At 49.0% G+C, this 19,711-nt stretch overlaps 9 protein-coding genes across 9 annotated transcripts; 6 read left to right on the top strand and 3 right to left on the bottom strand.

Annotated features, from left to right (window-relative positions):
* Nucleotides 1-136: 136 nt before the first annotated feature.
* LOC120898192 lies at nt 137-1,078 on the bottom strand. The gene is made up of 3 exons (XM_040303683.1): nt 800-1,078; nt 594-732; nt 137-526 (listed from the first exon to the last, which is right to left on the bottom strand). Exons 1-3 carry the CDS (start codon nt 917-919, stop codon nt 201-203), a joined length of 585 nt encoding a protein of 194 aa, XP_040159617.1. The 5' UTR covers nt 920-1,078; the 3' UTR covers nt 137-200.
* Nucleotides 1,079-1,136: 58 nt separating this feature from the next.
* LOC120898186 (DNA replication complex GINS protein SLD5) lies at nt 1,137-2,439 on the top strand. The gene is made up of 2 exons (XM_040303669.1): nt 1,137-1,525; nt 1,617-2,439. Exons 1-2 carry the CDS (start codon nt 1,406-1,408, stop codon nt 2,190-2,192), a joined length of 696 nt encoding a protein of 231 aa, XP_040159603.1. The 5' UTR covers nt 1,137-1,405; the 3' UTR covers nt 2,193-2,439.
* On the top strand, nt 2,419-5,988 carry LOC120898115 (zinc finger protein DZIP1L). Its single transcript, XM_040303519.1, has 2 exons — nt 2,419-2,546; nt 2,614-5,988. Exons 1-2 carry the CDS (start codon nt 2,444-2,446, stop codon nt 5,064-5,066), a joined length of 2,556 nt encoding a protein of 851 aa, XP_040159453.1. The 5' UTR covers nt 2,419-2,443; the 3' UTR covers nt 5,067-5,988.
* On the bottom strand, nt 5,150-6,582 carry LOC120898166 (opsin-1-like). The gene is made up of 2 exons (XM_040303630.1): nt 6,439-6,582; nt 5,150-6,356 (listed from the first exon to the last, which is right to left on the bottom strand). Exon 2 carries the CDS (start codon nt 6,352-6,354, stop codon nt 5,242-5,244), a length of 1,113 nt encoding a protein of 370 aa, XP_040159564.1. The 5' UTR covers nt 6,355-6,356; nt 6,439-6,582; the 3' UTR covers nt 5,150-5,241.
* An 853-nt stretch (nt 6,583-7,435) lies between these two features.
* On the top strand, nt 7,436-8,859 carry LOC120898160 (opsin-1-like). The gene is made up of 2 exons (XM_040303618.1): nt 7,436-7,582; nt 7,678-8,859. Exon 2 carries the CDS (start codon nt 7,685-7,687, stop codon nt 8,795-8,797), a length of 1,113 nt encoding a protein of 370 aa, XP_040159552.1. The 5' UTR covers nt 7,436-7,582; nt 7,678-7,684; the 3' UTR covers nt 8,798-8,859.
* Nucleotides 8,495-9,549, bottom strand: LOC120898199. Its single transcript, XM_040303719.1, has 2 exons — nt 9,256-9,549; nt 8,495-9,176 (listed from the first exon to the last, which is right to left on the bottom strand). Exons 1-2 carry the CDS (start codon nt 9,425-9,427, stop codon nt 8,878-8,880), a joined length of 471 nt encoding a protein of 156 aa, XP_040159653.1. The 5' UTR covers nt 9,428-9,549; the 3' UTR covers nt 8,495-8,877.
* Nucleotides 9,550-9,696: 147 nt separating this feature from the next.
* LOC120898150 (ceropsin-like) lies at nt 9,697-11,489 on the top strand. The gene is made up of 2 exons (XM_040303606.1): nt 9,697-10,838; nt 10,905-11,489. Exons 1-2 carry the CDS (start codon nt 10,104-10,106, stop codon nt 11,304-11,306), a joined length of 1,137 nt encoding a protein of 378 aa, XP_040159540.1. The 5' UTR covers nt 9,697-10,103; the 3' UTR covers nt 11,307-11,489.
* A 1,506-nt stretch (nt 11,490-12,995) lies between these two features.
* On the top strand, nt 12,996-14,532 carry LOC120898099 (opsin-1-like). The gene is made up of 2 exons (XM_040303463.1): nt 12,996-13,914; nt 14,012-14,532. Exons 1-2 carry the CDS (start codon nt 13,201-13,203, stop codon nt 14,414-14,416), a joined length of 1,119 nt encoding a protein of 372 aa, XP_040159397.1. The 5' UTR covers nt 12,996-13,200; the 3' UTR covers nt 14,417-14,532.
* A 346-nt stretch (nt 14,533-14,878) lies between these two features.
* Nucleotides 14,879-19,674, top strand: LOC120898069. Its single transcript, XM_040303411.1, has 5 exons — nt 14,879-15,164; nt 16,050-16,887; nt 16,971-17,366; nt 17,434-17,625; nt 17,723-19,674. Exons 1-5 carry the CDS (start codon nt 15,151-15,153, stop codon nt 19,553-19,555), a joined length of 3,273 nt encoding a protein of 1,090 aa, XP_040159345.1. The 5' UTR covers nt 14,879-15,150; the 3' UTR covers nt 19,556-19,674.
* Nucleotides 19,675-19,711: the final 37 nt, after the last annotated feature.

Here is a 19,711-nt window from a genome sequence, read left to right as displayed (position 1 = left end):
CACTGACATTTGACCGCTTGCCAACCGTGCTGCCAGCCAACATCATCATCTTGCTTTTCCAGTGAAGGGAAGAAAAGGGGGGGGGGACACATACACATGTCATCGAAATAGAAAAATAATAATATCGAAACCGGGATTGTTATTTTCCGTTTTTTAAATATGTATGTACATAACCTTGTTGCCGTTCGACTTTCGCTGCACTATCGACGCCGCCGACCGCGAACCTGCGTCCATCCAGGATCGATGGCCTCCTCCTCAATAAACTTTGTGCTGGAACCGCATGTACTTGGGTTCACCTGCTCCGAGCCTACATCCATGGCCGATGCCGGTTCCACGTCCATGTCCTCTGGATCGTTTGTGTCTTCCTCACTTTCGCTACCGCTGTCGTCTATTGGCTGATACTTAATTTTTGCTCCACTCACTATCCACATTTCGCATGGGACCATCGTGTGTAGTTCGGCCTTCACTTCTTCCTCCTTGCCTTCCTTCAACATTCTCAAGTACTTTATCAACACTGCGCTAACCTCTGCAAAATCGAAACGAATGTCAATCGTCAGTCGAATCCTTTGACTCCTAAATCCTAAATTACATACCTTGAGTGGATTCGTCTTCACAAATAGTCTCGAATTCCTGATCCATTATCTCTTCCAACACCTCGCGCAGATCGATGGCGTCAACATTCTTGTTCTCAGTGCAGTACGATGTTACGTAGTCGATTAGCTCTATTGCAGTCTGGAAGGAATAGTACAAGTTATTCGTTAAATCCTCCGGAACATTTGTTTTACATTCATCCACTTACATTTAGTCCTAGCGGGCCTCCCATGCCATGCTCCACCGCAAGCCGCAGTGCTGTCCAGCGATTCAGCACGTTTTCTACCACCACGCGAAACGCTTGCTGCAACGCTTGTTGACTCGCCATTGTTCGGTGTTCAAACTTTGGGCTTATTTTATTTCACACTATTTTCTACTGTTTTATTAGCTAAATGAGGCCAATTTGCTTTTTATCTAAATCATCGTAAACACACAATTGTGGCGAGCCCGGGCCAATCAGGTGATGTCATTACACTTGACAACCCGATGCAATCACAAACACACTTGACGTGACTTTTGTGGACTTCTTTTTCCGCAGGATTATCCTTTATTTTAATTTAATCACTAATCACTATTTTTACCTTACGCCTTTATGTTCACATTATCATATTGATCATTTTTGTACATATTTTATTATGAAAAACAAGCGAACAGTTTAAAGCCATTTTTATCCAGCAATACCCATTCGTACTGTTGTGCTACCTCCTCCAATCTGGTTTCAGCTGTTCCAGTAATTGTCATCATATTCGCGCGCGAATCGAAACGAGCCAAGTACGGGCCAGTCGAACACAACTTTGAATAATCGCATTGCGTGATGGAATATAGTGATTTTGAGTCGGAAAACACCGATTTGCTTCGCAATGGAACAAGCAATGCTGAAGTCGACGCTGAATTCGAAGACGACGAAGAAGAGATACAAATGTCCTCACAAGAGGTAAATAATGGAAAGGGGCTAACGCAAGCGTTTGTTTACTCTGTTGCTATCCAGCATACGCCGCTAATGCTGTCTAATTAATGTATTTCAGGTCCTGGAAGCTCTTCAACGAGCTTGGATAAATGAAAAGTTTGCCCCCGACCTGCTGCCTTATGAAGACGCTCTGGTGGAAATGGTCATGATACAGCTTGTGCACATGGAGGAAAATCTGGCCACGGCAAACAAGAACGATCTGCTCTACATCGTACACCGGATGGAGGTGGAAAGGATCAGGTTCATAGTGGCAAGCTATCTGCGTTGCAGACTGCAGAAGCTAGAAACATACGCGCCACACATTATCGAAGTGGAGTCTGGTAGGCCACGCAACTCGAAACGCCTGTCGGCTGCTGAGCATAAGTTTGCCGTAGATTTTCACGAGAGCGTTGAAAACCATTTCAACGAGCTAGTCACTCGCCACATGCCACAAAACCACCAAGACGATGAACGGGCGCGCCGGGTGATTCCCAACTTGGATACGCACGTGTTTGCCCGAGCCAGGCAGGATGTCGGAGAATATTCATTGGCCGGTGGTGAGCTTTCCGTCAACATACGGGCCGGAGCGGTGCATCTGTTCAGGTATTGCGATATTGAACCATTAATAATAGAGGGTCAGCTGGAATTAATTTAGCATGCGCCACGGAACACGACCCAGCATGCCTTTCAGCGTATGTAGGCCAAAGGGAGTCAGAGGATTGTTTGTATTGCACAATATGGTTGCTATGGCAATGTTAGGGTAGTTGCGTCGTAACAAAAATACTTTTTCTACCTTCGTGTCGGAGTAAACAGTGGCCAAAGTGATACAAATTATTTGTGAGGAAAAGTCGTGTCGATCAGGAATGAAAATAAAATAAGTAATTGTCAGTGCTCGTCATATACAGTATGTCATACAAATGGCATCACAATTTTCCGAAAATCGCAAGGGAAGCCGGATTTACTATCCGTGAGCTGTCGGTAGGACATTGCATCGATTGGCGGTTTATAGGTACGCGGTTGTCCCTGGCTCGTCCTTTCTCTCGACACTAACTCGTACTGATTTCATCCATTCACAGCATCCATCGATCCCTATGGCATTGTGGGTGACAAAGATTACGAAAAACTGGACGAATTCATTCCACACATATCCGAAGTCCCTATTGGAAACGTGTTAAGCAACCGAATTCTCGATCCAGCGATTGGGAAGTACTTTGTTCTTGCTCAGTTTAGCATACAGTATCTTTTGTTCTGCAAACAGTTTCTGGACGAAACAGTGTTGGAAATTAGAAACACCATACAAACATTACAGGATGAAAATGTGCGACTCGAAAAAATGAACAAGAAGCGTAGCGAGGAGGTGACACAGCTCCAGAGAAAGCTACAACGTGCCGAAACCATGGAACATCATCAGCACGCGCAGCCAATTTATCCATGCACAAAGTGTACGAAAAATTTCATCAGCTTAGAACTGTTGAATGCGCACATGGTACGGAAGCATGCCAGCAATGTTCAGCGAACGGCAGAGCCAACATTCGAGCGTAAACCCGCTACTACCGATACCAACTTGATAAACACCATAAAACTCGAGCTGGAAGTGAAACAACTGAAGGAGCGGCTAAATGCCACCGAGAAGGACCTTCACCTCCATCGCAGCAAGCACCATCGCTGTCGGGTTTGCTCGGAAGATAGCAGCAGTGCGACCGATAGACCACCGGCCAAAGTACTCCACAGTGTGGCAATACAAAGCAACCTGACGGATGATAAAGATTCAAACGACGAGAAGGTGGCCCAAACTCAGACAGAAACCATGCCACAGTCGGAAGAATCCGCTACTGATGAGCAACGAAAGGAACGAGCGCCAGCCGGTGACTTTATATCGAAATCCGATCTTCAATCGTTTTTGGAAGAGCAAAGGCGTCTTTTCGAAAGTTGGAAAACGGGGGAAAGACAAACGCTTAACCAGGAAATTGAAACCGTGAAAAGAAATCTGGTGGATGTCATTCAAACGATCGAAAAGTCCGAACGAAATACTCCCACACCGGTGGTGGTAGACGAGAGTGGCGGTATCTGGAAGGAACGGTATCATGAGTTGGAAAAGATTTACGAAACCAGTCAAAGGCAGGCCCAGGAAGCGATCGTGTCGTTCGAGAAGGTTTACACACAAAAAGTGGAGCAGCTGGAAAAACTGCTCCGGGAAGCACGTGCCATAGAGCGTAAAGAAATTCAAAATGATAGCAGCACTGGACACACAGACCTTGGCACGCCACATAGCTTGACTCATTTAAAAACAGTCACTCTTCCAACGGTTGTCATAGAAAGTGTATCCGTAGCCGAGGATCCTGTGCAGCAGAAGGAAGACTACGTTAAACATAACACGCAAACGATCTCCTCCGAGTCCGAACAAACGGAAAGTGATGAAGAACTTGAAACCAACACCAACGTCGAAACCCTCAAGACACGCCACACACAGCTGGTCGTGAAAAGTTCACCCTTGGTAGAAATATCGCAAAAACCATCGCAGGTCACAGAATCCAAGCCGCAAGCGCAATCTTCCAGCCAAGCTTTACTCATTTCGCCCAAAAAACAAATTTTGAGCCAGTTTCGAGCACGCTTGAAAGCGATCGGAGTTGATCCGAGATCGAAGCAACTGTTTGGCGAAAATTTAAATGCCGCTTGCAAAGCTTTAGCGGACCGGCGGGATGTGCAAAAACAAAAGCACGGTCACTTTTTCGTTACCCGTAACCAACTGCTTTCCAGGGTTGAGCAATTGGCACGTGCTAAAATTGGAGACGGTTCTCAGACGAAGGAATCGGGCCAAATGAAAACGACGGCACATGATAAACCCATCGTCATGGGCAGAGAGAAACATTTCCCTTCCGCTAGGGGGCCCGTGATCAAACCTCGCCTGAAAACATCTTCTGCGATGGAGTTACTTCCTTCGAAGCAAAAGCTACATCTTCCGGACACTGGGGCAGTGCAACATCATGCCGATATGAACGTGTTCAAAAGCAAAGCTATCTTTACGGGCGGATCCAGCGCGCCACCATACAGACCGACCATAAAGCTTACCGATGACGACATTATTACGGTACATGCAGATGTGACGGCTATGTCCGGACAGGAAGAGTTAACCATCACGCCGAACCCAGCGCCGAAGCGCGCCTCCATTTCCAGCTACGATCAGCAGGTAGAACGGTTGCTGCACACACCCATTAAAACGATACAACCGGCAGCAAAGACGCCCGACCGCATGCAAGAATCAACGGTGGAGGAAACCATCCCTTCCAGCAACAATGAAACAATTGACAGTGTTTCAACACTCAAACCGATCCCCAAGAAACGTGTGTTATTTAATCTGGACAAGGAAGATTATACCAGAACCGTTGCCGCATCCGTAGTAAGTGCAGGACAACCCGGGCCCGTAGCAGAGGAATATGCACGATCACATCAAAAACCTACGGTACATTCGGTATCGAAGGTGGACGACGAATCCGATTGGAACATTAGCAGCTTCGATGAAGACAAATAATAGCACAAAAAAGGTACGCAATAAAGCGTTTTTTGCATGTTGTTTATAATTTTCTATTCTCTCGTTTGCATCTCGTTCGATTGTTACCGGTCGGTTGGAAATTACTTTCCTCAGTACATCTTTCTTCCAACTTGATATCACGTGGTTTCAGTAGCTTTCACTTCCGCTCTGTTTCTTACGCCTTCTCGTCCGAGGCCTGGGTGGCACCCGACGCAACCGACTGGCCATCGTCGACTGGTGCATCCTGGCACGGTAGCGACGGGAACTTCTGGTACAGGGCAGCGCGATACTTCGGATGGCTGATGCCGTACACGATCGGGTTGTAGACGGCGTTGGCCTTGGCGAACAGCGAGCCCCAGATGGTAGCCAGCGGGCTGATCGGGGCAGCCTTGAAGATTCCGGTGAAGTTGATGACCAGATACGGCGTCCAGGCCATGAACCAGAGCGAGATGGTGACCAGGGCGACCTTGGCCAGCTTCATCTCGGTGCTGGTGTTCTGGGCTTCCTGCGTACGCAGCGAGGCGACGTTCATCTTCTTGGCCTGCTCGCGCATGTTCTTCTCGTGAGCGGACACAGCCTTCAGGATGAAGGTGTACGAGTAGATGATGGTCAGCAGCGGCAGCCAGTACACGAAGATGGCGTAGATGATGATGTACGAGCGGCTCAGCCACGTCTGGGTCAGGTAGTCGGTTCCGCAGGCGGTCATGTTGCCCTCCGGCACGTATCGGTTCCATCCGAACAGCGGGGCCAGAGTCCAGAACAGCGCGAACACCCACACGCCCAGAATGCGCAGCAGGGCACCGTTGTTGGTCATCGGCTTGCCCGCGAGACCCTTCACGATGACGTTGTAACGGTCAAAGGCAATCATCGTCATGGTCCAGATCGAGGCACAGCCGAACAGCGATCCCAGCATGGCGTACAGCTCGCACGCGAACGGGCCAAAGGTCCAGGTCTCGTGCCAGCAGTTGATCACCATCGGCGGGCCCATCGTGAACATCATGAAGAAATCGGAGAAGGCCAGATTGACCACCAGCAAGTTGGAGGGGGTTCGGAGTGACTTGGTGTTGGTGAAGATGTACATCACACAACCGTTACCGGTCATCGAGATCATTCCGAGCATGAAGATGGCAAAACCTAGGATCGAGTGCCACAGCGGGTTCATGGGCGGGAACTGGTTCCAGTGGGGATGCACCATGTGGAGCATCTCTGGTGGGACCTTGTCCACCACCGACATGTTGCCACCGCTCTGCGTCCAGGCATCGAAGTGAGGTTCCACAAACGCAGCCATGTCTGAAAAGATTAAAACTTCGGTTTTTAGCATGAAAATGCCCAATTTTGATACCTTTTTGGAAGTTTTTGGAATGATTTGTACCTCAAATGCGCAAAAACTAAAAATTGAATCCTTCTATCTGCGACACAGTTCACTGAAGAAAATCGATCGAAATCGAACTACTTCAATATTTCCTACTTTCCTCACACAAACTTAACTGCTCTGCGCCAAAACATTGACTACGCCCATTGTTCAGTTATGGTAGGTTTATATAGAAGAAAGTTGCTTCCCCACGAGTGTCCGAAATTCTAATTGAATTACCCCTTTACCGCTTACAAATTGACTTAAGGCGCTGTGGCGCAAAGGAACGCAAACGCCACCCCACGGGAATGGGTAAGAAGTTGACCCACTTACCTGTTTCGTATCGGAAACAAGATATCGATAATGAGTAAACTCTTCCATCATTGGTTGGTTGGATGGGGGCAAGTGACCTTGGCATTGAAATGGAATTTTTCCACATGTTACTTACCATCGCCCCAATATTGGAATCAAATCTTTAATCCTAGCAAACAGAGATCGATCCATCGATCGCTAAGCTATTGATCCCAACCCAACGCTCATGGTGTCTGAATGCGATGAGATGAGAAGGAATTTTTCTCATGGCTTACTTGATTTGCTAGCATTTATACATTCTTATTTGCAGGCAACAAATTAGTATAAAACATCGTCCATTTCTTTAAACGATGTTTAACTTATTGCCTTTCCAAAGAATAAGTTGTATGTGTTGTAAGTGTCTAAGTTAATTCTAAGCAATGTAATTTACTACCAACGTCGACATAGAAGTTACGTACACATTTGTCTTTTAGTACCTTTGTAACATTATTTTACTTTGTGACTTTTTAAACTATTTATACACAAGTCACGTTGCCAGTCCAAAGAAGCCGGTTCCGAACGATGCAATTCTTTTACGTTAAGTTCTGTTTTCTTTTGCTCGATGCTTGAAACGATGGTAAACCCTTTACCATAATTCAATTACTAATTGCATCGCGTACAGAAGGAACTGCATTCTGGGGACCAGTATAAATAGTTGACCAAGTGCATAGAAATGCTCGAGTTGGTGCAGGGAATTCCAGAGGGAAACATTCTTTTAGCTGTGTAGCTGAAGTAGTTCGTGTAACAACGATTTTCTTCAGCTTAAATATATTGTTTAAAGCTAAACCAAAACAACATCTACCGTTTTCCCAATGTAAGTATTACTAACATTCAGCGTCAATAATTATTCTAACCGAACCTTGATTGTTCCGGTGAATGTTTCTTCCAATATATGCAACGATTATACAGATTAGCAATGGCTGCGTTTGTGGAACCTCACTTCGATGCCTGGACGCAGAGCGGTGGCAACATGTCGGTGGTGGATAAGGTCCCACCAGAGATGCTCCACATGGTGCATCCCCACTGGAACCAGTTCCCGCCCATGAACCCTCTGTGGCACTCGATCCTAGGTTTTGCCATCTTCATGCTGGGAATGATCTCGATGACCGGTAACGGTTGTGTGATGTACATCTTCACCAACACCAAGTCACTCCGAACCCCCTCTAACTTGCTGGTGGTCAATCTGGCCTTCTCCGATTTCTTCATGATGTTCACGATGGGCCCGCCGATGGTGATCAACTGCTGGCACGAGACCTGGACCTTTGGCCCGTTCGCGTGCGAGCTGTACGCCATGCTGGGATCGCTGTTCGGCTGTGCCTCGATCTGGACCATGACGATGATTGCCTTTGACCGTTACAACGTCATCGTGAAGGGTCTCGCGGGCAAGCCGATGACCAACAACGGTGCCCTGCTGCGCATTCTGGGCGTGTGGGTGTTCGCGCTGTTCTGGACTCTGGCCCCGCTGTTCGGATGGAACCGGTACGTGCCGGAGGGCAACATGACCGCCTGCGGAACCGACTACCTGACCCAGACGTGGCTGAGCCGCTCGTACATCATCATCTACGCCATCTTCGTGTACTGGCTGCCGCTGCTGACCATCATCTACTCGTACACCTTCATCCTGAAGGCTGTGTCCGCTCACGAGAAGAACATGCGCGAGCAGGCCAAGAAGATGAACGTCGCCTCGCTGCGTACGCAGGAAGCCCAGAACACCAGCACCGAGATGAAGCTGGCCAAGGTCGCCCTGGTCACCATCTCGCTCTGGTTCATGGCCTGGACGCCGTATCTGGTCATCAACTTCACCGGAATCTTCAAGGCTGCCCCGATCAGCCCGCTGGCTACCATCTGGGGCTCGCTGTTCGCCAAGGCCAACGCCGTCTACAACCCGATCGTGTACGGCATCAGCCATCCGAAGTATCGCGCTGCCCTGTACCAGAAGTTCCCGTCGCTATCGTGCCAGGATGCACCAGTCGACGATGGCCAGTCGGTTGCGTCGGGTGCCACCCAGGCCTCGGACGAGAAAGCTTAGATCCTGACGAGTTTGTAATAATATGCAATAAAGAAGCAAAGCAAGCAAGGCAATGAAATGCACATCAAAGCGCCTGCAATTTATTCAAACTGCACATCCAATTTATCCTCCTGCGGTTTAGTGAAATCGTTATTGCGGCGATGATTAGCATTCCGCCGGCCACGGTAGCTCCAGAACGTTACCACATCATCCGTTCGCTGCAGACTGTACTGCGGATCCTGCCCAGTTTCCTTTGCCATATAATAATTCTTCCGTTTTCTCAGCTGTTTCCGCTCCTCCTCCTGCCGGTGGATGGTTTCCAGTTGTTCGTTCGCATTTTTCGTCAAAATTCGCGACAACTTTTCCTTGTACACCTCTCTCAGCTGATCCCGCCGCAGCACTGGAACGGAAACGAAGCACAACCTTTGACTCAATTCTACGCACTTAGTAAGGGTCTCAACTTGTGACGTTCCCAATACCTGGTTTGGTGTAATTGTTGAAAGGCACAAAATTGTTATCATACTCCGTACAGAATGCATCCTCATTACTGTCCTCCACGAGCTCAGCCGCTTGTTCTGCACTAAATTTGAATGGAAACTGTGTTGAAGCACAGTTTTTCCGGCCCGTCTGAATATTGCCTGCAAACGCCATGGTACATCGCCCAGCGCACTATCCAAACAACGGTTACCACCAACGGGTTGCTATGATGGTATGAGCGGTACAAAATATCGTCTGTCACTAATCGCCTACCGGCTTTTGCGCAGACGTGCGTGCGTGTGTATGGCGTGTGTACGCAAAACTAATGCGACTACTGGGTATCGGCCAATCGGGCCCAAGCCATCCACTGAACCACTGTTTCCCAGTGATCCATAACTGTTTGACTGTGATTCGCACTATGAAGCCAAGACAAGAGACAGACAGAAACAATCATAACGCATCATAACAATCAGGGAAGCAATCATTACTAACGCTGCCCATTGACGCAACACAGGGCAGTAGGGCTTAACCAGGCCCAAGCCACTTCCTCCCGACAACCGTCGCAGCGCTAATCTCTTCCTCTAAGCCGTTCTAAGACCTGTCAATCTGAGAAGTTTTATTACCTTTGCCTAATTCAATTACGGCGATCACTTGCCATCCGCAACTATCGTTCTTAGCTCTATAAATATGATACAACGATACGATGGCCAGATTGAGTCGCTCAGTACCCTGGATCTCAGATAGTGACACCAGTGCCGAAGAGTTTTAACTACATTCCATTCCATCGAGTCTGTGCGTGTGTTTGCGTCCCACTGCTCCCCCGCCAAAGCGAACGAACTGCACCATCGCCATGATGGACCATAGACCTGGGGGCATCTTCGGTCCAAAGAGCCCACAAGCACTGACCTGGACGATCTCGGTGGCAAATTTGACCGTGGTGGACAAAGTGCCCCCAGAGATGCTCCATCTCGTTGACACGTACTGGTATCAGTTTCCGCCGTTGGAGACAAAGTGGCATGCGGCACTGGCCACCACCATTGGACTGCTGGCGCTCATCTCCATCGTGGGAAACGGATGCGTAATTTTGATCTTCTCCTCGACCAAAGGCCTCCGCACGCCATCGAACCTGATGGTGATCAATCTGGCTTTCGCCGATTTCATGATGATGTTTACGATGGCACCACCGCTAATCATTAACTCCTACCACGAGACGTGGGTGTTCGGTCCGCTCATGTGCGAAATCTACGGAATGTTCGGCTCACTGTCGGGCTGCGTTTCCATCTGGAGCATGACGATGATCGCCTTCGATCGGTACACCGTGATCGTGAAGGGCTTGTCCGCCAAACCGCTCACGTACGTTGGTTCGGTGATGCGTATCCTGTTCGTTTGGGCCAACTCGCTTGTCTGGACGCTGGCTCCACTGTTTGGCTGGAATCGCTACGTACCGGAAGGCAACATGAGTGCTTGCGGTACGGACTATCTCTCAAAAGATTGGATCAGCGTGTCCTACATCTACGCGTATTCCGTGTTCGTGTACTGGTTGCCACTGCTGCTCATCATCTACTGCTATACCTACATTCTAAAGGTAAGGGATGCTGCCGTCAAACTCCAAATAACTTTGGGCTAAACTTGCTTTTCTTTCCCGGTCCAGGCTGTTTCTGCCCACGAACGGAACATGCGGGAGCAAGCGAAAAAAATGAATGTTGCCTCCCTACGGTCATCGGATGCGTCCAAAACGAATGCAGAAATTAAGCTGGCCAAAGTGGCACTCGTCACCATCACACTCTGGTTCATGGCCTGGACACCGTATCTCGTCATTAACTACGCCGGCATAATCGATTCCAGCCCCATCAGCCCGCTCCAAACGATTTGGGGGTCAGTATTTGCCAAAGCGAATGCCGTCTACAATCCGATAGTGTACGGCATTAGTCATCCCAAATATAGGGCCGCTCTGTACAAGCGCTTCCCCGCGCTGCAACTGCGTAAGGAGAACGCTACCGATCAGAACTCCGTAGCCTCCTGTACGACTGCTGCCGATCAATGCGAAACCTAAGCCAATCTCTGACAGGTCAATGGAAAGAAGGCCACCTGCATCATCATGGCTGGGGTCAGCGAAATAAAATTCTTAAATTGTTTGAAATTCATTGTGATAATGTTGTGAACATGCAGTATTTACAAGCACTACGCTAAAATTTAACAAATAAATTACATAAAATTCATGTGTTCTACACCGCGACTGCTGATTGATTTGGTTCGTTTAATATTCGGTCTTGTCTATAGGAAGAAAAAAGGCACCTTTAAGTCGTTGACGGGACAGTCCCCGTGGTATACTCGTCAACTCGAACGACTCAATAGCATGCCCGTCATGATGAGTTCAAGACTCCAATGGACCATCCCTTCGTAGCACAAGGATTGACTATCTAGCTGCTGCGTGGCAATGGATTGATTAATTGTCGGAAAGCCTGTACAGTAGAAGGCCGGCATGTCCGCGTAGGAAGGTTACGCCAAATAGAAGAAGAATTAAATCGTTAATTTTAGTAATTAAAATTTGTCTTTACTGTAGTACCATGATGCAAAATTGAATAGTATCACGGTACCATTCAGCTGAGGTACAAATCCATTTAGGCATTGTATTATACGCGTAGAACGTTACGCTAAGTAGAAAATAATAATGAAAGTTTATATACAGACCCTTTATATAATTGCACAATGTTATCAATATATCATAAACAAAACTAATAAATTGTACTACTACTACTACTACTACTACTACTACTATTTAAATTACCGAATAATTTCGAAGACGAAACCATTAAACATTGATCTCTGATGGTGATCATGTCATGTCGGCCTACTTAATGAACAGGGTTTCTCTTCTTCTTTTGCACAACAACCGTTCGCAGTCAAGGCCTACCTAAACCACTTGTGAGTGAGCTTGGCTTTTAGTGACTTAATGATTTACCCCCATAGTAGGACATTCAGTTCGTCCCATTGTATGGGGGCAAGGTCCATTTGGGACTTGAACCCATGAAGGGCATGTTGGTAAATCGTTCGAGTGGACGACTGTCGAGACCGGCGAAAAGAACAGGTCACCCTTGCTAAATTTCCGTCTCAACATGATGAATAGTAGCTTTTGTGATGAATCCTGGTATTAGCAAACAGTGAAATGCTTGTTTACATTAATGTTTTTTCAGAATTTATCCCACGTTTTCTACCAAACAAAAATTAAACAACTTTATTGCAATTACAATCGTATCACTGAATGTTATTATTTGTCCATTTTGTTCCAAAAAATTCCATTATTCTTACGTTTAGAATGCTCTTTGCTGGTACTGTCAGAACAGGGTGCACTTTTGGGCCATCAATTTAGCAGCCGAAAGTTTCTGAAACGCTATGTGTTATGTGGAACACGTGCATTGCCAATTCATCGAAGCGGCTATGCACATTGCAAGCACAATTCAATTTCCCGTGACGTATAATCCGTCGCTCGTGCTAGGCACCGGCCCATCGGCAACACCACGAAGCGCATAAGCTGCCAGAAGCACCAAAACTGGACAAAATTATTACGTTAAGGATTAGCGTTTTCCAAATTATGAATACGTGTGGCAGTGTGTTCGCGGTACTGCCGTCCCAAAAAAAAACCCGCCACAAAAAAGGGAACTAATCAAATTAGTACAGCGCAGTCTGCCCAATTTTTCGCGCTATAAAAGCTTGCCGCACCCGGCAGAAGGACGAGTTGTTCCTTGGTACAACACCGGTGATCAGTTGAGTAGAGTTCTCAAGTAGCTACAGGAAGCTTGGAGTAGTTCGCCCTGAAAAGCGATTTTCTTCAGCTCATCCCAAACACCCAGTGAACAGTGTACGGTGTGGCCCAACCACGCTAGTCAGTGGACAATCGCACGCCTTTGTGTCTTGTTGTAGGAAACTGTCAGCGCAGAGAAACCGAGATGGCAGCCTTCGCAGAGCCGCACTTCAGCGCCTGGACGCAGACGGTCGTCAGCAATGTCACCGTCGTCGATAAGGTACCGCCAGAGATGCTCCACATGGTGGACGCTCACTGGTACCAGTTCCCGCCGATGAACCCGCTGTGGCACTCGATCCTGGGCTTTGCCATCTTTGTCCTTGGCGTCGTTTCCATCCTCGGCAACGGTTGCGTTATCTACATCTTCACCAATACCAAGGCACTCCGAACCCCCTCCAACTTGCTGGTGGTCAATCTGGCCTTCTCCGATTTCCTGATGATGTTTACCATGGCCCCTCCGATGGTGATCAACTGCTGGCACGAGACCTGGGTCTTTGGCCCGTTCGCCTGCGAGCTCTACGCCATGCTTGGATCGCTGTTCGGCTGTGCCTCGATCTGGACCATGACTATGATTGCCTTTGACCGTTACAACGTCATCGTGAAGGGTCTCGCCGGCAAGCCGATGACCAACAACGGTGCCCTGCTGCGCATTCTGGGCATCTGGGCGTTCTCTCTGCTCTGGACGTTGGCTCCTCTGTTCGGATGGAACCGATACGTGCCGGAGGGCAACATGACCGCTTGCGGAACTGACTACCTGTCGCAGGATTTCACCAGCCGATCATACATTCTGATCTACTCTGGCTTCGTGTACTACCTGCCTCTGTTCAGCATCATCTACTCGTACATCTACATCATCCAGGTAAGGGCACGGAGCAGGATTAAGCAAGATACAGCCACCGCCACCGCACAACACACGCATTACACTCGACTTACACTCCTCTTTCCTACCCATCTAGGCTGTATCGGCCCACGAGAAGAACATGCGCGAGCAGGCCAAGAAGATGAACGTCGCCTCGCTGCGTTCGCAGGAAGCCCAGAACACCAGCACCGAGATGAAGCTGGCCAAGGTCGCCCTGGTCACCATCTCGCTCTGGTTCATGGCCTGGACGCCGTATCTGGTCATCAACTACACCGGAATCTTCAAGGCTGCCCCGATCAGCCCGCTGGCCACCATCTGGGGCTCGCTGTTCGCCAAGGCGAACGCCGTCTACAACCCGATCGTGTACGGCATCAGCCATCCGAAGTACCGTGCTGCCCTGTACCAGAAGTTCCCGTCGCTGTCCTGCCAGGACAACAGCGACGATGGACAGTCGGTTGCATCGGCTGCCACCGGTGTTTCGGAGGAAAAGCCAGCGGCCTAAACCGGTTCGGTGGCGATAGGGGCGGCTTGCGACAGCCTTGCAAAGAGAAATACGGACCTCATCTTACGCTGACGTTGAACTACTTCAAACGCAAAATTTGTATTTTCTTTTTGAATGCAAATTTTATTTAATTAATAAAAGCTCTAGAATCAATACGCAATGTCTTTGTGTGTGTGGTGTCTTTTGTTTGTCTAGGCCACTCACCCACCAATACCATTAGCGCTACAAAACATTCCCGCGATTGTAGAAAAATCCCAGCAAAATCCCCGGGGAAGGGGGAAATTATTCAAACAACCAGCAGCGCTGGCCTGAAAGCTTCCCCGTTTGGTCAATAAAATGCCCACGTTTACGATTGCACACTGACCGTGCAGGCCGTGCCCAACAATACATGCAAACGTGGCGCACTGTAAAATCCCAGAATTCAGATCAACTAACTAGCAATGATCGCGATCGACGAGCGATCGTGCCCGTTTTGTACGGTGTGCTTTCGCGTGGGACAGTCGCGCTTAACCTGCCCATCCATGAAGTCCGTTCCAGAACCGTGTCCACCGACAAAACGGAACTTTTTCTGCAAAAAAGCCCATTCAGTTTGTTGATCTGTTTTATTTAACCTGTGTTGCTTTTTCTTCGCTTTCAAAAAGTCTAAAAATAACGAACAATAGTAAAGTAGCAGCAAAAACGCGTTCGCGTGCGTCACGGAATTGAGTGAATAAAATATTATACCGGTTCGCACTATGGTGGAAGCAAGGTGAGTGTGTGTAATGCTGGGCGGGAGGAAAATTCCACGCCGGACGGTTATATACATACTGTGTTGGTTGGGTTTTGCATGACGGGGTCCATACGAAATACCGCCAAAGTTCAAAAGCGACATGCGCAGAAAACGTTTCAACCGTCTGGAAAGCTCGTTTGAATGGATAATAGATAAATTTTACGCAACAATCGTAGTGAGATCTCTTCTTAATTGTAAATTATTGTAATAACCCCACAACAAAACATACAGTCAACTCAATCCCACGTATGACAAGAGCTTCATACCCACGAAAAGCATGTTGTTGGGCCGTTAATTAACGGTTACATTAAAAGGTAGACTGGTATTGATTTCAAGCCTCCCTACTGACTAGGACCAGAATAGGTAAATAGATTAAAATTAAATGTAACCTCAAATAGTGTAGCAAAAATCTGTGGAAACTGACACCGGTTAGCAGAGAAAGTGATTCATATCGTTTCATATCGATCGAAATTGTTTCCAAAAGCGCTTCTAAACAGTCAGACCGTATCACTAGAAAATCCAATTGACAACTAGCAGTGTTTTCGGAATGTAGAGAATCTTTGATGAGTGTAATAAAATCGAAAAAAATAGAGTAATAGAACCAGGTAAACACAAATGAAGATCGCAACTTGCTGCGCTTACCTCACTCTTTGCACGAGTTACCACGGTTTCCCTATTTACACCTTCACCCGGAACGGCTCGCTAATCGATCGTACACACAAATTTGTCCACCCTATCCCCTATCTCCTGTGCCCCCCCCCCCCCCCCCTCCCGTCATTGAGCGACCCTGTAAGCGATCTATTGGCCGATCGACCGTTTGGGCAATAGCAAACTGGTGTTAACCGATTCGCAAAACTTCCGCAGCGACAGCAGTTGCCGAAAGCAGCAGCAGCAGCAGCACCAGTCGACTCACAGTGCCGACGATCGTACCGAGCGAACGTTCACCAAACTATCGCAAACCGTCGCGAAGCTGCTCCGGGTCGAGGTGGAAATCCAACGGAACCGCAAACCCAGCGCGTGCTGCTCGCACCATCGCAAGCAGCGCAGCAAAAGGAAGCGCAAACGAACGAAGGTGGTGTTTACTGGGGAAAAGTTTGAAGATCCCGATCCCTACCAGCTGGCCGTGCGGAAAACCAACTATGGCAAACGCAAGGAGAAGCTAAAGTTTGTCGGCGAACAGTTCCAAGATCCCGATCCGTACGGGTTGGCCATCCGCAAGACGAGCACCGCGAGCAGCTGCACCAGCGATCATCATCGCGAGCTATCACAGCAGTATCGTACGCAGCTGGCCGAAACGCATCCCGCGACCGTGTTCTCGCCCATCGATTACATAAAACGCGACGTAAAGTGTATTGCGGAAATGCCCGACGATGAGACGGTGGCGTATGACCGTTGCGCGGATGTGTCCAAGCAGGCGGAACCAGCACCGGCAGCGGGATGGAAACCTCTGCTAGCGCAGGCCTGTGCTGTGGGTGCGAAAAATGTGCTACTGCTGGGGTATGGCATGACGTTGGGCTTCCCTACGATAGTAATTCCCGCCATTCAGGGTGGCGATGGGCGCGAGCCCGCCCTCGAGCGGGACGTAACGCTGAGCCGGGAGCAGATTTCGTGGCTAAGTTCCATCAACTTGATCTGTGTGCCGTTGGGCAGCATTTTTTCCGGCATGCTCGCCCAACCGATTGGCCGACGGCGCGCAATGCAGGTACGTACGGACGGGATTGCTTCGACCGGCTGTTCACAAGCCGTGGCTAATGCTAGCAGCGCTCTTTTCCTCCTCCACCGTAGCTCATTAACTTCCCCATCTTCGTCGCCTGGCTGCTGTTCCATTATGCTAGTGATGTAACGTTCCTGTACGTAGGACTCGCACTGGCCGGCCTTAGTGGAGGGCTCGGAGAAGCTCCTGTGCTGACGTACGTCGCTGAGATTACGGAACCTCGGTACCGGGGTATGCTGGCCGCTACCGGTTCCACCTGCGTCATATTGGGCGTTTTGCTCGAGTTTCTCATGGGCAGCTTCATGAAGTGGCGCACGGTCGCACTGATCAGTGCCGTCGTGCCCGTACTGGCCGTGGTGGCGCTATGTTTCATCCCGGAGAGTCCCGTTTGGCTGGCCAGCAAGGGACGACTCGAGGATTCAAAGGCAGCCCTTGCTTGGCTACGCGGCTGGACATCGAAAGAGCAGGTAAGCAGGATTGCACGATCGCACCAGGGTCCGGGGTATGTTTATTAGACGCTTCCTTGTGCCGCAGGTTGCGCACGAGTTCGAGGAGATAGAGCGTCAAATGGCAACGGACGCGGAACTGCAGAAGGATTTCACGATCGTGGACAAGGCGCGGCTTTACACGCAGCGGGCCTTCCTTCAACCGTTCGGTATTATTTTGCTGTGTTTCTTCATCGGACACTTTTCCGGCATGACGACACTTCAAACCTACGCCGTCCAGGTAGGTGGCCTTAACCATTTTTTAGCATCTTTCAAAGGTTACCCTCACGCACTACACTAACGCCCCTCCATCCCTGTATGTTGACATTCTCAATTAGATCTTTCACACTCTGAAAGCGCCCATCAACAAATATTACGCGACTTGTCTGCTGGGACTGACCGAGCTGATTGGGACACTGTTCTGCGTGTTTCTGGTGCACCGTACCGGCAAGCGACCGCTCGTGTTCATCTCGACTATTGGATGTGCCATCTGCTTCTTCGGAGCGGCCAGCTATGCCTACTTCCTGAACGACATCCCAGGCGCCGCCGTACAAAACGTGGTCGCAAATGTGTCCTCCATCAAGGCGGACATCACGGTCATACCATTGCAGTCCAAAGAGGTAATAGCGGAGTGGCATCGTAACAGCACGGTGCACCCGCCGATCAATCTAACGCAGATCGAAACGCAATTAGCCAACAGTAACGCATCCTTGCGTGCAGAAGCGATCAACGGCACAGCCAACCATTCGCTGGACAGTGGCATTGTGTATGCCGCGCAGAGCTTCACCAACTACTACCTTAATGATAGCCTGAACGATCCAATTAACATCACGATCAGTTACGGAGAGTACGTTAAATCCGCTATCCCGAGAGAAGTGTTCGTGCCGTTGCCGCACGTGAACAAGAACAAGTACGTCTGGATCCCGCTGACCCTGCTGCTCGGCAGTGCCTTTCTGACGCATATTGGCATTCGATTGATACCGTGGATACTGATAGGAGAGCTCTTTGCGCCGAACGTGCGCAGCGGTGGGTCCGGGTTGGCCGGCGGCATAGCGTACATCTTTGGGTTTATCGCCAACAAGACGTTCCTCAAGATGCTGGCTGTATTCACCTTACCGGGGACCTTTTGGATCTACTCGCTAGTAACGATCGTCGGAGCCATGATCCTTTACAAAGTGCTTCCCGAAACGGAGGGCAAATCGCTGCAGGAGATTGAAACGTACTTTCTGGCGGGCAAAAAAACGTCCACGACAATAGACCAAGAAGCGCCTGTACCACCCCGGCTGGGGCCAAAGGTTTCCACTGCCAGCATGCACCCAGTGCCACCACCGATCCCACCAAAACCCTACCCCTTGAAGGATGATATCGATCGGGCACGACGTATCTCGCTGGTGCCACGACAAATGTCTCAATCGTCGCGAAACACGACCGCATCCGACTTCTCGCGTGCGTCGTTTAATTCTCAACACTCTCACAACCATTCTGGAATGAGTCGCAACTCGTCATGGACCTCCTATACGCTGGAAGACACGCACGACCATGCTCATCCGGTGCAGGTGTTTAGAAAAATATCCGACTCAATTCCTGCCGTTGAAGCCGTGGAATCACAGCACAGCATGACGCAGCCGCAACCATCAAGAAATCAAGTGTCATCGCACGTCCTTCCTGTCGTGAGCGCCGTTGGTCTAAAGCCGGAGCGAAAGGTATCTAGCGGAAAGCAAACTTTACATGTAAACGCCGATTTAAAGCACCCGGCGCACAAAACCCAACCAATGACACGCCCGGTACGTGCACGAGCAAAACGGCCACCCCCATCACATCAGTTCGATTTCCAAGGTTCCGAAAGTAACAAAAAGTTTGAAGAATTTCTTCACCGCTATCAGGATAAAGCTCAAGACTCGCACGCGCAAGCGAATCGTCCTGTGCGCCACGTAACTAGCGCACACGATCTTAAAGCTCTCGGGAAGGAGTCTCAGCCCAGTTCTGGCGCAATTGCTGCTGCAAATGGAGGCGGGGCCGGTATATTGACGGATCGCAAACTTTTCAACAGCACCACCAAGCTGTCCTCCTCGTGTGCCGGAGAAGGCGTAGAACATCATGTCGCTCGCGAAGGCGGACTCAGCAATGCCGGATTTCATTTAAGCTCAAGTGACGAATCGACGGATATGTAGCACAGATGGATTACATTATTCGATTTCGATCTAATGTATGCAGCTGGAGAAGCTTTACTGTAGTAATTTGTTATTATTCGATTCGATCTAATTTATGCAGCTGGAAAAGTTTTACTGTAGTAATGTGTATAGTATTTGTATTTGGATTGTTTTATT

This window comes from Anopheles arabiensis, chromosome 2 (assembly GCF_016920715.1).
Source record: "Anopheles arabiensis isolate DONGOLA chromosome 2, AaraD3, whole genome shotgun sequence".
Classification (NCBI taxonomy): domain Eukaryota; kingdom Metazoa; phylum Arthropoda; class Insecta; order Diptera; family Culicidae; genus Anopheles; species Anopheles arabiensis.
The sequence above is the reverse complement of the archived record's forward strand: the minus strand, read 5'-3'. Positions and strand labels throughout refer to the sequence as shown.

Bases quoted from the DNA above. Each gene is read 5' to 3' on its own strand.
- LOC120898115 (XM_040303519.1), top strand. From the start codon at position 2,444: ATGTCATACAAATGGCATCACAATTTTCCGAAAATCGCAAGGGAAGCC. The intron at 2,547-2,613 runs GTACGCGGTTGT...ATCCATTCACAG, and splicing joins CATCGATTGGCGGTTTATAG to CATCCATCGATCCCTATGGC.
- LOC120898192 (XM_040303683.1), bottom strand. From the start codon at position 919: ATGGCGAGTCAACAAGCGTTGCAGCAAGCGTTTCGCGTGGTGGTAGAA. The intron at 733-799 runs GTAAGTGGATGA...TATTCCTTCCAG, and splicing joins GAGGCCCGCTAGGACTAAAT to ACTGCAATAGAGCTAATCGA. The intron at 527-593 runs GTATGTAATTTA...TCGATTTTGCAG, and splicing joins TGAAGACGAATCCACTCAAG to AGGTTAGCGCAGTGTTGATA.
- LOC120898150 (XM_040303606.1), top strand. From the start codon at position 10,104: ATGATGGACCATAGACCTGGGGGCATCTTCGGTCCAAAGAGCCCACAA. The intron at 10,839-10,904 runs GTAAGGGATGCT...TTCCCGGTCCAG, and splicing joins GCTATACCTACATTCTAAAG to GCTGTTTCTGCCCACGAACG.
- LOC120898160 (XM_040303618.1), top strand. From the start codon at position 7,685: ATGGCTGCGTTTGTGGAACCTCACTTCGATGCCTGGACGCAGAGCGGT.
- LOC120898069 (XM_040303411.1), top strand. The intron at 17,367-17,433 runs GTAAGCAGGATT...CTTGTGCCGCAG, and splicing joins GCTGGACATCGAAAGAGCAG to GTTGCGCACGAGTTCGAGGA. The intron at 17,626-17,722 runs GTAGGTGGCCTT...ATTCTCAATTAG, and splicing joins TTCAAACCTACGCCGTCCAG to ATCTTTCACACTCTGAAAGC.
- LOC120898199 (XM_040303719.1), bottom strand. From the start codon at position 9,427: ATGGCGTTTGCAGGCAATATTCAGACGGGCCGGAAAAACTGTGCTTCA. The intron at 9,177-9,255 runs GTATTGGGAACG...TTTCCGTTCCAG, and splicing joins CAACAATTACACCAAACCAG to TGCTGCGGCGGGATCAGCTG.
- LOC120898186 (XM_040303669.1), top strand. From the start codon at position 1,406: ATGGAATATAGTGATTTTGAGTCGGAAAACACCGATTTGCTTCGCAAT. The intron at 1,526-1,616 runs GTAAATAATGGA...AATGTATTTCAG, and splicing joins TACAAATGTCCTCACAAGAG to GTCCTGGAAGCTCTTCAACG.
- LOC120898099 (XM_040303463.1), top strand. From the start codon at position 13,201: ATGGCAGCCTTCGCAGAGCCGCACTTCAGCGCCTGGACGCAGACGGTC. The intron at 13,915-14,011 runs GTAAGGGCACGG...CTACCCATCTAG, and splicing joins CGTACATCTACATCATCCAG to GCTGTATCGGCCCACGAGAA.
- LOC120898166 (XM_040303630.1), bottom strand. From the start codon at position 6,354: ATGGCTGCGTTTGTGGAACCTCACTTCGATGCCTGGACGCAGAGCGGT.